This window comes from Uloborus diversus, chromosome 8 (genome assembly GCF_026930045.1).
Source record: "Uloborus diversus isolate 005 chromosome 8, Udiv.v.3.1, whole genome shotgun sequence".
Taxonomy (NCBI): Eukaryota; Metazoa; Arthropoda; class Arachnida; order Araneae; family Uloboridae; genus Uloborus; species Uloborus diversus.
In genome coordinates, this window is record NC_072738.1 from 67,945,694 (window position 1) to 67,961,952 (window position 16,259).

The 16,259-nt window shown below is 33.2% G+C and overlaps 1 protein-coding gene across 1 annotated transcript in view; it reads right to left on the minus strand.

The window, feature by feature from the left end:
• Positions 1-4,989: 4,989 nt before the first annotated feature.
• Positions 4,990-16,259, minus strand: part of LOC129228224 (protein MON2 homolog) — an 87,167-nt gene continuing 75,897 nt past the window's right edge. Inside the window, exons 32-36 of the mRNA XM_054862887.1 lie at positions 14,842-14,902; positions 14,641-14,767; positions 9,451-9,661; positions 6,796-6,878; positions 4,990-5,245 (exon numbers count right to left, since the gene is read on the minus strand). Coding sequence (XP_054718862.1) covers positions 5,085-5,245; positions 6,796-6,878; positions 9,451-9,661; positions 14,641-14,767; positions 14,842-14,902 — 643 coding nt within the window. The 3' untranslated portion in view covers positions 4,990-5,084. The remainder of the gene's footprint in view (positions 5,246-6,795; positions 6,879-9,450; positions 9,662-14,640; positions 14,768-14,841; positions 14,903-16,259) is intronic.

Genomic DNA, 16,259 nt, shown 5'->3' on the forward strand with positions numbered 1-16,259 from the left:
TTGCTCAAAAACAAATGCTTAAAATACAATATTGGTGAAACATTAATAAAATATTAGTGCACTTTTTGGCTTTTCAGAGCACATTTTCTCAAACTGTGGTGCCCTTGATTACACATTATTGTTCTTAACATTGGCGTGCAAGCCTAACTGTCATAGCAATGAAGTTTTGTATATTATTTTCCCTAACCGATTCGATTTTTCTTTTTTGGTTCAAAAATTGTGATAAAAGCTATGTGCCCCTCTTGCAATAATTATGTGCAGGAAGGCACACCTCACAGGTTGGAAACCACTGGTATAAACTATTTAAACTATTAAAAAATAACATTTTATGTGAAATCTCAATTTTTAAAGTGCAGAACAGTTTTATTTACACCTAAGTATAACTTCCATTACAAGACAGTTTTAAGCAGTTATTCAGTGATAGCAAATTACTCATAGATGTGGGATACATTAAAACTTTTATTAGTCAATGGCTCCACAGAGCAGGCCTGTCATTTTGAATTTTTCCAGGGGAGGGGGCAGCAGAAAAGGGTACATAATCAATGCAAATAGTACCAAAAACAGCAAAAACCAAACTCATTTACATATAAATACATTAATTTCTCAAAGATGGATTCTTTCACTGATTCTCTCACACAGGTATCTACTATTTAAGCAGTTTCTGTCTTTCTATAATTCTCAGAATTCCATAGCACAATTTCTTGAAAAAATCCTTCCCATAGAAAAGCCAAACACTCTAGTTGGAAGGGTAAGATGAATTTCTCATTGTTGACTAGAGTAAGGAATTTTACTTTTTTTTTTTTTTAATATTTTTAAAAATAATGGAAATAACATCCTTGTTACCAGAAAGAAAATAATATTGAAGAACATTTTTAAAAGTTTAATCTTTGAAAGTGAAAAAAAAAATCAATTGCATTTTACAGTGTTTTTATTTAATGGCATAGCATAAGTTTTTCTTCTGGCAAATGATATTAGTGGCATGGTATAAAATATACTTGTATGGCATTTCTTTATGGCATAATATATATATATTTTATGGCATTCAATGCAGTGTCAAAAATGCAGCAAAATATCACAAACTAATTTTTAAATCATAACCAAACACAACCCTACCGTTTGAAATTTGCTAGACTCAATCGTCAAACTTCTTTTTCGAAAGCATATCTTTCATGCTACGTAATTCTATATCATTAGGTTTATTATCAAAAGTGAATAAAATATAACATACAAATTTAATAACAAATAAATAAATAAAAATACCCCTTTAAGATTTTTGCATTAATTTTTTGTTTTATTACAATTTTATATCAGTTGCATTCAAGATTTGGTTTGTAATCTTTCTGTTTTCTGAAAATGGTAAAAGAGAGGTGAACAGAAAATAATGTTGACTGCAACAGAAAACATAAATCCAGTCAAAGTGATCAAGAATGCACAAAGAAGCACTTGATTCATGAATTAAATCAATGCATCTGGCATCAATGCTCACCAAGGGCAATTCCAAAAAGTCTGTTATCAAGCAAAAATAAAATGTTCCCTTCCCCAACTAAGAACGATTGTTGTCCAAAACTACCTATAGCTCTGGCTGTTTATACCAATCCATCGTTTTTAAGATTTATATTGGGTATAAAGGGGTATATAATATTTATATTGAGTACTATAAACATCAAGTTTACTATATTTAAAAATAAAATACTTGTAAAATTTTATTACTTAAAATGAAAACATTCTTCATAAAAAGAAATCAATTTGTTAAAGATAAAAAATTCATAGTACTGAAAATGGCTTTCAGCAGTAGCTTTTCAGTATGAATTATGTCGCTTATTTGGAAGAATAGTGCCACAATATGAAGAAATGGAATTTTACAGGAAAAGCATTTAAAGTTGCAACTCTTCAGGTAATTTGCATAAGAAGATACCGTAATGTGAAGGCCTTTGAGAAAAAAAAAAAAAAAAAAAAGTTAAAAATTTCGTATTGTGGCACTTTTCTTCCAAACGAGCAATGTGTAAATAGATTACTCTTAACGTAATTGTGATAAGAAATAGTAAAAAAATTTGAGGCATATTTGGAAAGTCACTAAATGTACATGGTATAACAAAACTATGATTGAAACAGTGATGATGATTAAACACTAAATAATGGGGAACTTCTTATTTATACTTTTTATAAACACTTCAAGTTTACTAATGATCAATCAATGTTGGATTTTTGGTACATTTGTAATCATTCATACAAAAAAAAAAAAAAAAAAAAAAACTTTTTTGATTGTATGCATCAAGTGAAATTTTGCTTATTGGTTGTTAAAAGTACTTGGGGGCCCAGCAAGGGAGGAGTGGAGGTTAGAATCCTTGGTTTCAAATCATATTGCTAATTCTTGTATAGAACCAATTGTATTTCATTTCATTGTCAGGAGGTGAATATTTTCAGGTTTACAACAAACTCTGGACACTAAATTAGAACTTTTTAGTGTTATATAAGTAATATAATGCAGTGATTATGTCCAAATTCTTCTTTGTCTAAGTTAAAAACAAATGTTTGATTAATTATGAATGTTTAAAATATGATTCATTTGATTTCAATTGTATACAATTCAAGAGATTTACACCTGGTTACACCAGTGGGGCCATCTATGACCTTGAAACATGACATTACACTAACAAAAAAACATAAATGATTTAGAAGTTGGGTTACAAATTTTAATTTGTTTCACATGCATGCTTCTGACCGTAGAGTTACCAAACATCCTATTTTCTTAGGACATTTTCTGCCAAAAGACATTTCTTCAAAATATAAATAGGTTATGTATCTAGTCTCCCAAAAATCATTGAAAAAGATTTTGATATTGAAAGTTTAAACATGATTTATAATAAGTAATAAATGTACACATTTTGTCAACAATATGATGAGTATGCATTGTATTTTCTTTCACTTATGTATTCATAAAACAAAGCTTATATCATTAACGAATGTCTTCTGCTTTCCACTACTACCGTTTTGGGATAATTACAGAGAGCTTGACTTTGTATCTTGGTAAAAAAATATTTAATAAATGTAATGCATTATTTTCAAGGTTATTACTTTTATTAATAAATGATATTATTTACAAAATTGTTTTTTAAAATTCAAAAAGTATTAATTATGTAACTGATAATAAAATTCCATTGTAGAAAGGTTTCTAAATTTGGGAAAATTATTTTTACAAGTTATTATTACTTATTTTACAAAGCACTTAGGCATCAGATAATTTTTTCTTGTGATATCTGTATGTTGCATACTTTAATGTATTTTTAACCAAACCTATTGGTCTAAAATTTCTAAATTTACGTTGCTCTAGACAGTGATGTTCCCATCAATTCTTCTGAGGGTATACTCCCAGTATTCTACTATGCACAATATATGTATGCAATAATATACATAATGTGTCATAATATGAAAATATTTGAAGTTTGAGGGTATACGCAATATTTCTAAAAAAATGTTTGAGAGTATATGGCGTATACCCTATGGGAACACCACTTGCTCTAGAAGTAAGAAAAATGATGAAAATATTTGAAAAACTTTACATCATTACTCAGAAAAGTCTAGTTTATCAAAAGAAAAAAAAATACTATAAGTTGTTACATTCTGGGCATATGAATTCATGGGATGATATATCAGTATAATTTCAGTTTCACAATTCACAAACATCAGAACTTATTAAGTTTTAAAAAAATATGATAAGTTTATTGCAGTAGTACACCTGCCAACATCTATTGAGAAAAAAATCTAGTAGATGATTGCAGCACACATAATTATCTTATTTTTCATTCTGATTTAGGAAAAAATAGGGACTTTTTACTGTCCTTCAAAGTTCAAAGAAATAAAAGTTCCCTGCATCATATACACAAGATAAATCCTCAAACTCCAGGAATCTAGAAAAACCAGTAGAGATGCAGTAGTGTTTTTTTTTTCTTCTTTTTTTTTAACTACTATTATTACTATTGTAAATAAAACGTAAAATATAAATAAAAATAACTTGATAATAAACAAATGAAAATAACAAACTTATCTTTTTGAGGTAGTATCGCATTGTAATATATTTCCTCAGAAAAACAGCCTACTTTTATTTTTAGATACTTGATAACCCTAAGTGAGAACTAATAACAATTACTAACTGATATTTCAAACAAATTTTACATCATCCCAAATGTTTTTAGAAGAGGAAATTTTCCAAAGCTTCACTGAAGCTCCAAAACATTGATAAACATCGAGTAAATATAATGACTAAAAAACATTAACTGAAAATAAAATATTAACAGGCAATATAACTTTATTCAATACAAAACATGAAAGGAAATTCAATTTCATGACCCATGGATTCCGTCTGTGTAAAGCTATCTTTCAATGTGCCTATTACACGGAATTCTTGAAAAATTTATAAAAATCACAAAAGAAATTGTAAATGATGCCATTTGTTCAAACAAAATCAAAGTTACAACATGTTTTTGCTTCCAGGAACTCATTATAAATTGCACAAAAAATTACAATCTTTATCGTAAATAAGGCACAAATTTTCATTCAAAATTAATTTTATGGCTTCATACATTGTGTGCATTTTTTTCTACTAGTCTGCACAAATGCAGTCACTCACAATTTCTTTAATGACTTTTAGTTTCATATTTGTAAGTCTTAAAAACTCTGCCTTACAAATAACTTTATGAAATTAATTCAGAATTCTGAAAGTATACGTAATATGTTTCAGAAAACTACAGTGAAACTCAGCAACACCACTAAGTGCAAAATTATGTAACATTTTCAAGACTTTCTGACTTAATAATCAATAATCTGAAACTTTTCACGACTGTCTTGAGTTACTATTTTTCCAATATTGAGTTTGTAACTCCATTGATAATCATTGCAAAATTCCTTTTCAGAACATCTGCACCATTACATGACTGTAGACATGACTGTACAGATGGTTCGGACTCAATCACAGACAAGAAAGGTCAGGGAATTGAACGGTTAACTCATGATGGCAGCCAGTTCACTGAAAAAGACGATGTCATCATTGCTTCATAATCCCTCGAAATGAAGTTTGTTCACCAATATCACGAATTTCCATTGACCAGATTTTTGGGTGGCTCCAAGAGATCAGCATACTCGTGCAGGGCCTCTCGTAATGAGCAACACACCTGCGATGAAGTCGATGTCGTGCAGTCGACAAGACTTGGGTACAGTGCTATCAATTGCTCCCAGACAGTCCACTCAACTGAAAATAAGAACAAAATTATTTATTTCCAATCCATTCGACTGAAAATAAAAACAAAATTATTTATTTTCAGTCCACTCAACTAAAAATAAAAACAAAATAATTTATTTTAACATATTTTGTCAAAAAATGATTTTAAAGAGGATAGATTTTGCTCTTCAGATTACAGGGGGTGGCTATAGTTAAAATTACCCTGTTTAGACCTACCTGGAGCTTGTTCTAATACACATATCACGCACAGCAAGGAAAGTGACAGAACTCAAAATTTTGGAAAAACTGCCATTGATTTGAAATCTAAATTTAATGCTCTTTCTTGACACAAAACTTGCACAATGTTAGCTTACATAGCTGGTTCGTGGGGGCTTACACACAATACAATCAAAGCGACACATCATTAAAATTTCATAATGTAGAAGAAAATTTTTGAAACTTTAAATATGCATTATTAATTTAGACAATAACAACTAACTGGTAAGCATCACATCATAATTCTTTTGGCCGTATTGTAATATTTGAGACCAAATCACTTCAAACAACTATTGCGTAAAACCTTGATTTTCTCCATTATTGGTTTTTGGAGTTGTGTCACTTTCCTTGTCAGGGTGTGATACATTAAATACATTGTACGAGCCAAGGAAAAAAAGATATGCAAAATAAAAATGCAAGTTCAAATTTTGACTGTTCTATTATCGAATAAAGTCTACTATTACTAGATTGTTGTTGCTTTTTTTCTTCTTTTTTTCACCTGTTTTGTTCTTTGGTATTTAAAATTTCAACTACTGTTTTCTTATTGCAATTTTTTTTTCCTTCATTTCATTGTAAAGTGCATGCCAAATCTCAATGACTTTGATGTATTAGAACGGCTTCTACGCAAAAAGCAATTTAAAATTAAAAATACCATGTAAATCCGTATTGATTAACCAGTACTGAATTTATAACTGACATTTTGATCACCACAAGATACCATGAATAATTTCTTTTCTGCTGCGTTTTATAACTCAACTGTAGCACTAAAAATGGCAATTTACTTTATACTTCTGCCTTACAATACTATTTTGGAATGACAACAGCTCAAAACAAAAGAAGTGATTTATATAATGTATGTATAGAAGTTACTCAAGTTATTCCATTTAGAACAAGTACACATGAAACTTGACTCCAATTTAAAACGTTAGTATGTTTTTTGATTCACACTTTTATACTTATAGGCAGTGATGTTCTCATGAATTTTTCTGAGGGTCTCCCAGTAATCCATTACCCACAATTTGTGTATGTAATCATATACATAGTATGTTAGAATATGAAAATTTGTGAAGCTCGAGGATATATGCTATATGCCTAAGAAATATTTGAGAGCATACGGCTTATACAGAGTATACCATATGGGAACACCACTGCTTATATGCTACGCAAATCTTTTCAGTAAGTTGATTAGGAATAAAAAGTGCTTGAAAGCCCAATAGCTCAACCTCAAAAAAATTACATGATAAATAAATCTGGAATTAATAATGAGAAATACACACACTGTTTAACAAAGTAACTCTACTTACTTTTTTCAGGATCAGCCTTTTTCAAAGATTTGGCTAATGTTGCCACAGCTTTTAATACAAAGGAAATTTCAGACATCCGATGCCTAAACAAAAAATAAAAAATATTTTTAATGCATCAGCATGATGCCAAACTATTTTTTTCCTCCTAAAAACTCTATGTATGGCATAATGCATAATGCATGCTTCTAAATCACTAAGATACATATTACAGATAAATACAGTTCTGACAGCAAAAGCCTAACAGGTGTACAGCAAAGGGGTGGCTGCAGGGCGCATACAGTCGCAATTTAGCAAACGTTTTCAAGAATTTCTCACAGTTTAAGTCAAATAAATATGCTGAATTTCAATTTGTTATAGAAAATCAAAGTAAGTCTCGATTTCCCGATAGCATAGTAATTTTGAGAAAAATAGAATGTTAAAGGACGGTAACGGACAATTGACACGCATGTTTCATTTGATTGCAAAATTTGTGGAAGAGCTGGAAATCAGGCACGGATACAGGGGAAGGGCAATGAGGGCAATAGCTGTCTCCTGAAGCATTAAAGAGTGCCTTCTAAAAAGAGCGCTGAGGTTGGTCACTAATGCTGCCCCTCCCCCCCAAAGCTTTTATAGATCCTAAACAATGAAGACATATTTTAGTAAAAAAAAAACATTCTAATAAGATATAAGATACATAAGTAAGCACTTCAAACAATAAATTCTGTGTTCAACTAGCGAGGATACATGGGAAGACAATAGACAGTTGCGACTCCCATGAGAGTCAAATACGTATGAATAACGAACTAAAATTTTGTAATTTTCCCTCTTCACAGTAATTTTTCTTCAGATAGTTAAAATCATAAATGAACTGCCCGATCAGATGGGAGGACAGAGCCCATACCTCGGTAGCAGCGTTATGTCTGGCTCCAAAATCTAGATTTAAAAGGAGGCCATAATCACGCTTCTCTGAAAAGAAAAAAAAGAAAGCTTAAATTTGCGTTTTTAGAACATTAATTTCGGAAAATTTTGCTGGTTGAATCACCAATCTTAAGAAACTGATCTTAGTCTTTTATACACCCCTTTTGCCTAAACTTAACCAAACATTAACTTTTTTTTTTTTGAGACTTTAATTTCCAACAATTTACCTTCTTCCATGTCTTAAGTGCCTAAAGAGTGCTCCAAATACCAAAATAGTTTTCCTGGGGGAAGCCTCCAAACCCTGATCCTAACATCATTAAAGATTTCTTTAAAATATTTTTATTACTTCAATTTGGAAAGTTTTGCAACGGAGGGCCCCATAGAACCCATTCTTTGACATTACTATCAATGATAATGATAGTCTGAATTAGCATCTTTAGAAAGGTTCCTAATCTCACCCCCGCTCGCCTAACGTTTTCAAAAGCAGTTGAAAAATTCTGGTTTTCAAACATCAGTTCCTAAGAACTTTCAGGAAAAAATCTCCGGATCATCCCTCTCTCCAACATAATCAATGATAACTTAAGATTTTATTTTTAGACAGTCTCATAGAGCCACATAAAACCTTTTCTTCACAAAATTTGCCTGAAATTCACTTTAGTTTCAAAAAACAGTTTGTGAGGGTACAACAAACCCTGCCTACTCTATGTCCTATCATTATCAAACAATGCAAAAGTACATTGAGACAAGTTTCAAAAAATATTTTGGTTGGAAATTACCTCATGCGTTTCCTCTTATCATTATCAAATGTAGCCGAAAATATGTTTTTGAAACTAGTGCCAAGAAATTTCTGGAGGAAAGAAGCCAGACCCCCTACCACCACCAAAGGCAGTCAAAATTTGCGTTTAAGACTTCAATTTCAAAAACTTTTGTTTGGAGATGACCAAACCTCCCTTCCTCCAGTAATGTCAACAAAGAACAAAGATAACCCAAAAGTATAAAGAACAGAAATTGTACCTAAGGAATTCCTTATGCTAAACTTTTCTTACTTTTTAGAAATCATACAACATCTTTTTTTTTCCCCCAACTCGAACTTGATACAGAAATTTGAAGAAAGATGGATAAGGACACTGAGTATTAGTCAAAATATGCAAATTACTCTTGAGGATCGGCACATTAGGTATTTGCATGAGGGTGGCCAACACCCTAGGATAGGCCGTGGCAAAAGCAAGAAAAACACTATATGAAAAGACATTGTAAAACACAAAAGGACTAGCAAGGTTTAGTCTTCCTTACACTAAATTAATCAGATTTTCTTCTTTTTATTAAAACAATCGATACAAGCACATTCCAACAATATCTTGGCAACTATCCCCTTCAGAACTGGAACATGTTTCATGCATGTGGGACAGAAGGTTCAACTTAAGGGCAGATCCAGCTTCTATTTTTGGAGGGGATCGTTTCCGAAAAGGAGGTCATAACTGTCATTTTCGGGCATAAATAGAAAGTTTGAGGTGCATACTTCAAAAGAGGCAACTTTTTCGAAACATTAGTACAAAATTGCAACTTTAGTCTATCTTTGTTCATTTAAAGGGTGATCATGATATCTTCAGATGTTATGCCCCCTGGCAACAATTCATTTGGCTCTTCAAAACAAGAAGATACACGAAGGGACTGGCAACGTTCGCAAATTCAATTTTTAGTTTAGTTCAGAAAGAGAAAATTTTCAAAGAAAAAAAATATTTTAGTTCTCGGACTCACCTGGGCAATGGGCACTTCCCACTGAGACGTTCATCTTCTGCATATTTTTGAATGACCTCCTTAAATCTATGCAGGAGTGAAGTAACTGCCAACAAATTGACAACACCATCATCATCTATTTCTATCCCACTCTCCAAAAATGAAAACTGTAGCAGAGTTTCGAAGCAGGATTTGGCAAATTCCTCTCTCAGCTTTCTGCTAGAATCAATATCTAAGAAACGAGACAGAAACCTTATCATATGAAAAGAGAAAACCCACAGTAAATGTATTTTCATAAAACTTAGAGAATAATCATAAAAATACAACTCACAGAAGGCTATTCCAAAACTAAATCAATGTAATTATAATAATAATTCTTCACTTATAAAACAAATAAATAATGAAAACTTTAAAAACCATACAATTTCAAATTAGTTTGAGTTTTAAAAAATATTTGAGAAACGGTTTTAGAAAGTTATACAGTGAGGCACCTGTTTTAAGGTTTCTGAAGGGACTGTATGGAAAAAGTGTATAAATGAAAAAAACGCATAATAGGTATACGTGATATGCATTAAACACTGGAGGCAGGAGCGGCATTTCACCATTTCATTTGGGGGGTCGAGTTTCTTAAATATGTATAACCCCAAAGCGAAACAAAACACACATTAGCTAACAAGAAGTTGTCATAAAATCGGTTTAGTATGAATAAAATTAGTGTTTAGAAACAATTAAAATTTTGATTCATTGACTAAAAAGTTATCATACAAAACATCTCGCTACTAAAGTTTTTAGACCTTTTGGAAAAGTTATAATGCATGATTTTTGGAATTCGGAAGAGCAGGGAATCGTGTTACTAATCTATCAGTGCCCAATGTCGTACTGTTTTGCCAGTTCAGCTAAATGGAAAAGTTTTTTGAGCAATCACGATTGCTTATTGCTTTCATTTGACTGTTTTTGGCGTTCCTTTGATTTTTCCCACCAGCACCCTCTGAGACCACCACCGTCGCGGCGACGGGCCTCACGATGCTGCTCCTCTAGCGAAAACCGTCTCCAGGTTTCGTCAATGTCCTACACTTACACGCATACATACACGCACCTACACACATATACATATATACACCTACACACATATACATATATACACCTACACACATATACATATATACACCTACACACATACATACACATACACACATACACAAACACATACACACCTAAACACTCACATACACACAACTACCCACATACTCATGCCTGCACACAGACACGAACACATATGCCTACACACATACACAAACCCCCCACACACACCTACACACATATCACATACACACAACTATCCACGCACTCATGCCTGCATACAGACACAAACGCACATGCCTACACACACACACATACCCCCCACACACAAACACACACGCTTACATATACACACACACACTCGTGATTGCGAAAAACATAATTTGAATTCAAGATGACAAAATTCAAATTAATTTTTTTTTATTTGTTTATTTATTTATTTTTTTCGCCTTTGTGCTTCGAAAATATTTCTCTAACCTTCTGAGACATAAAAAAATCTTTCTCTACTAGCGGAGCTGATTCTAAGAGTTAAAAAACAATTGAAGTAACACAAAGTTATGTATGAAAACACTTTTTATGTCTTGCTCTTCAAAATCACCCAGGCTACTTAAAAAACTGTGAGGGGCTTAAACTTTTCATCATTGAATAATCTAGTCATGTCGGCGCTCTCAGTTTCAATGAGATATCATCTGCCTCCAGCTCCGTTATTCACTATTCCAGACTGATGAATCCATAACAAGGACGAAACTGCAGTCTCTGGATGTGAAAACTATTCTGTCAGTATATTGCTTGTAATTTTTCTTGTCTCATGCTAAAAATTTTATTCACAGTTGAAACATTTTATTTTTCGTTTTCAGAATCCAATCCAAATAACCATAACCCCAGCCAACCATACAGAAAAATAATTATCATCAAATTTTGTTTTAATTTCATTCGAAACTGAATCTATTACTTCATACAAAATATTCAAAAATCAATGTTTGACTTCACATCATCATGTGGATTTTTGTCACTTTTTTTTTTTTTTGTGCCTTTTTAAAATTAGCTCGGAGGAAGAATTTTTTTTGAAAAATTTCACGATTGATTGAAATATACATCTATAAAAATCTATTTTCAGCTTCAATTGTAGATTGAACTGTGGTACTATGGTGCACAAAAGAATTGTAAATTGAACTGTGGTTTGAATAGTCGAGTAGCGGATTGAAGACATAGATTTTAATAGAGTAAAGCATTTTTCAAAAACCTTTTTCCGATGCAAACAAATTGGATAAAAATTCAAACGAAGTCATACATGCTAAAGAGCATGAGCTTTTTCACCATTGAAAGAATTGTTTTGCAATAATTCTTCCAGTCAACAAATCACTGTTGAAGTTATAGAGAAATGTTCTCATCGTTTTAACTCTTAAAGATTACCTCGTATCACTCCGCGATTACATAATTAATAGAGCCCCATAAAAGGTATTTGGTTGATATGTCTTTTTTTATTCAATAATCACATTTATTTTTAAGAAGTTTCTGTGATAATGCATATCACATTTTTTACCCATTTACATTTTTCCCATGTTTTCGGTCATTTTAATCGTTTTCTTCCCCCATTTTGTTGTTTTTTTATTTTCTTGTGCATTCCACGTTTTCCCCGCGTTCCCCCGTTAAATTTCGCACACTTTACGATATCAAATATGTGACTTATTCACTTTTCCCATCATTTAGCTTTTTGTCAATTTTTCAAGCGTCGATCCGATTTTTTGCATCTTCGTGTCGGCCATTAAAATGGCGTAGCGTCCCCTTCCCTTCGTTGTTTGGGCGCCAAACGCACTCATTGGTTCCCGCGCATCGCCGCGTACCCGGATCTGATCGCTCATTTGCCGATTCATTTTTCCACCCCACTTCACTCTACTTGCTGCTCTCTGTCCGCTCGGTCGCAATTTCTGCGGCTCCGATTTTTGTTCAACGATGGCGATAATGAAGCATCGGTCCACGGCGTCAGGGGACGGCCGTTGCTCGCCGCGAAATTGTTAAGACCTCAACATGAGGTGAAAGTTTTATTTTTTCATATATGTTTAAAATATAATAATCAAGACCGTTACTTCGTCGCAGCCGAAGATGAGAGCATAGAAGATCCATCACCTGTTTGAATGATGGCGTCCGATGGCGGCACGCAGAGTGCACCTGAATCGTTCCCTTAAGTAACTACTCTTTCGATGTTCTACATAGCATGAGGTGACGGCATGGATCCGCAATCACCTTGAAAGTACCTCGATTCCTTTTTAAGCGTGTGACGAGCTCAACATTGTCACCATGGAGATTACAGCCTGCACCATTTTCGTCTCAACGTACATCGGCCCGCAACGGGCATTTTAGCCATATGCCATCCCTAAATAACACCCCACCATCTTCATAGTGAACTGTCCGTCCTCCGTACATTACAATTAAATATTTCACCACCCTCCGCGAGAACTCTACGTTTTTTTTTTTTTGACCGTTAACGAACTTTGCAACCCCTGCCAGCTCCGCCTTTTCTTTTTTGAACTCTTAAGTCTGGATTCCTCGCATTTGTTTTTTTTACTATGTGAAATGTTCTAGTGATCACCATGCCTAGTGCCTGTCTTCATGTCTGCTTAGAAGTAACATAGAATAAAGAATGTATGGTAATTAATTTTGTGTTTACTATCGTCTTCAACACACAATCCCCGGGTAAGTCTCTTTTAAATTTTGTTCTTTGGCATTCAAGGCAGTCGTTGGTCTGAGGTTATGCGCGGCAGCGATGCTTCCACTTCCACGGCCTAAAATCGTTATCTTTTTGGTTTACGTATAACTTAGCAAAATTAATCGCGCGCATCATGACAGTTTCTATGAAAGCATTATAATGTATTGAGCAGCTGAAACGTGTTTGTAGCAAAAGAAAGCGATGAACACTCATTAAATAAATATATACTTAAAAAATGAGCGTAAAAGTGAATGTAAAATATCCTGGAATTTTTTTGTGAAAACCATGCTGCCACACCACTTTTCACGAGCCTCTCATATTGAGCATACCATCGTTACACTGGGCACACAAGTGTGAAATATTTAGCCTACATGAAGCAATGTCTTCTTTAGTTAAAATTAACCATGATTCTCTATCAGTTTTTTATATTCTGAAAAAGTCGAAAATACTTCATGAATGTCTAAGTCATCATCCAAATAACGAAAAACACTTTTTCTAGTCTAGAAATGTGTCGAGTTTCATCAAATAGTTGCTGAGAACCAGCGAGATTTCCTTTAATGAACATTGATTTCCGACTTACATAAATTGAATTCACCCATTTTCTATCATTCTGCTCAAAAGATTTGGGGGTGCGACCGCCCCCTCTTGACCCCCCTATTTGCCGCCCCTGACTGGAGGGACCAAATTAAAAAACGTATTATTGATACAAATGTATAAAAGTAAAACATATAAATAGTTCTTCACTACATTTTACAGTTGATTACTTGTTAATGCATTCATTATTACAATCCACTTGTACACTCTAAAGAATAAATAAAAATGTATTGAAAGAAGCATGTATTTTGATGTGTTTTGGATACATCATTCAATTCAGTAAGTTACCGCCCTAAAGCCAGGGCTAAGGCAGAAATACGTGAAATACACCGCCAGCTCAGTCATTTCCAGCCGAGGACTGCAGTTTCGTGCTTATTAGCACTCATCAGCTTGGCATAGGAAAGTGAGTGAACTGGAGATCACTTTCCTATGCCGGGCTGATGAGTGCTAATAAGCACGAAACTGCAGTCCTCGGCTGGAAATGACTGAGCTGGCCGTGTATTTCACGTACAACATTCAATGCTTAAAAAAAGTTTTCAACTATGAATATGATTAGGTTTAAGCTGAATAAAACTGGTTTTGAAGCTAAATCTTTGTGAATCAAGAGGATAAAACAATTTTCCTCAGCATTTCATTTCAATTTGATCTAAATAAAACAAGATTTTCAGTTCAATTCTTCTTTTAACAAAATTAAAAAATAATAATAATAATAATTTTTAGTCACTTCAAAAAAATTTGAGAACTTCCATCAAGTCATTTTTTCCCCCCCAAAAAAATAAAGAAATTTTAAAGAGATTCTGAAATCTACTAGAAGAAAATAATACACTCACCTATGGGACTACAGTTGGTCGCTGAATGGATAGAGCCTTTGTTCAGTAGAGTCACAATTCGAACGACAAAATCTCTCGGCAATTGATTTGCATGTGGCAATATTCCATCACGCAATAAATGAACAATCTGCAAAACAAAACTAGTTAAAGAAGAGAACGAGAAACTCATTATCAGGAATATCATAATTGTTTGACTCTTACTTTGCAGTCCATTGCTTCATCACACTGTTGTTCTTCTAGGCTTTGAGTAGGGGAAGGTGAACTACATAATGAAAAATAAATAATACTAAGCAATTTCTCACCATTGTTATATTTTCAAATGACATGCATACACATGAAAAGGAATTTTTCACAAAAAGGAAAAAAGGAAAGAGAAAATCCATGAATTGAGGTGGTCAGAACTTTTAATTTTTACCCAATTTGGTGTTTAAAAAAGAAAAACTACAAACATTTTAATCAAAGGAACTAAAATTATGTTAACATCATTGAGGAAGGAACAAACAATCAAAGCAACATTATACATAACATTTACTTCTATGACTTTTAGAAATTATTTTAATGCAGGTAGTTATGTTTTAAAACATGTGATACAATATATTTCTTTTGTCCATGAAGTTTCATAACTTAGATTAATATCATTATTAGGAAAGTTATCTGGAACATACGGAAAAAAGTACATAAAAACCATAAAGCTTCCTTTATTTAATAATGCAACATATTAATTTGTCCAGTGTTAAAAATAAGCAGTTTCTGAACAGATTTTGTGTGAAAAATGTCTTTCTTACTCTCAGATTTTCAATCCTAGGTGCCAAATTTGACACTAAATTTTTAATCACATTGAGCTTTTTCTTCCCTGGAGCCATCAAGATCATGACCAGTAACTGATGTAAACAAATTAAACATACACTTCAACATTTCTCATATGTTTGAGTTTTTTTCAGGTAGGTGTGCATTATTTCTGTTTAATGGACTCTTTCTTTTTTTAGCCTCATACAGGAAAGGACGGATACAAAAGACGGGGGCGATTGCCCCTCCCTTGAGGGTCCTTGTACTGTAAATTTTTCCAAATTGAAGCCCTAAAATGCAAGTGTAAGCCAGTTTTGAGGACGATAAGAAAATGAATGCGGTTCGAATCACCCTCCAAGAAACGTTTTGGAACATAACTTCCGAAGAGACAATTTTAGACTACCTTCGGTGATGTTATGGGGAGGGGGTTTCGAAGCATTCCAACTGAACTATTATGAAATTGAAGTTGTAAAACGCAGTTTTAGAATATCTCTTTCAATGGGAAAAGGAAAAGAATTCGTCCAGGGATCTCCTTGGATTAATCTCCATATTTTTGTTGTTTTCCATAAAAGTGCTGTGGCAGCCTCTACCCCCTCCCCTTAAGCATATATAAATCAGATATGTAGTAAGAGGTAAGTTTAAAAAATCAACTCGCCCCTCCTTGAAACATTTCTGGATCCTCCCCAGCATACAGGTGCATCTTATCAAAAACGCCACCCAGAGTTGGAGCAAACCAAACCTGGCAGAGTTGCAATGCTACCATTAGCCTTCAAAATGCTGTCAGATTAGGTTTGCCTCAACTACATATTTTTCCTTTTAATGTCTGTAAAACT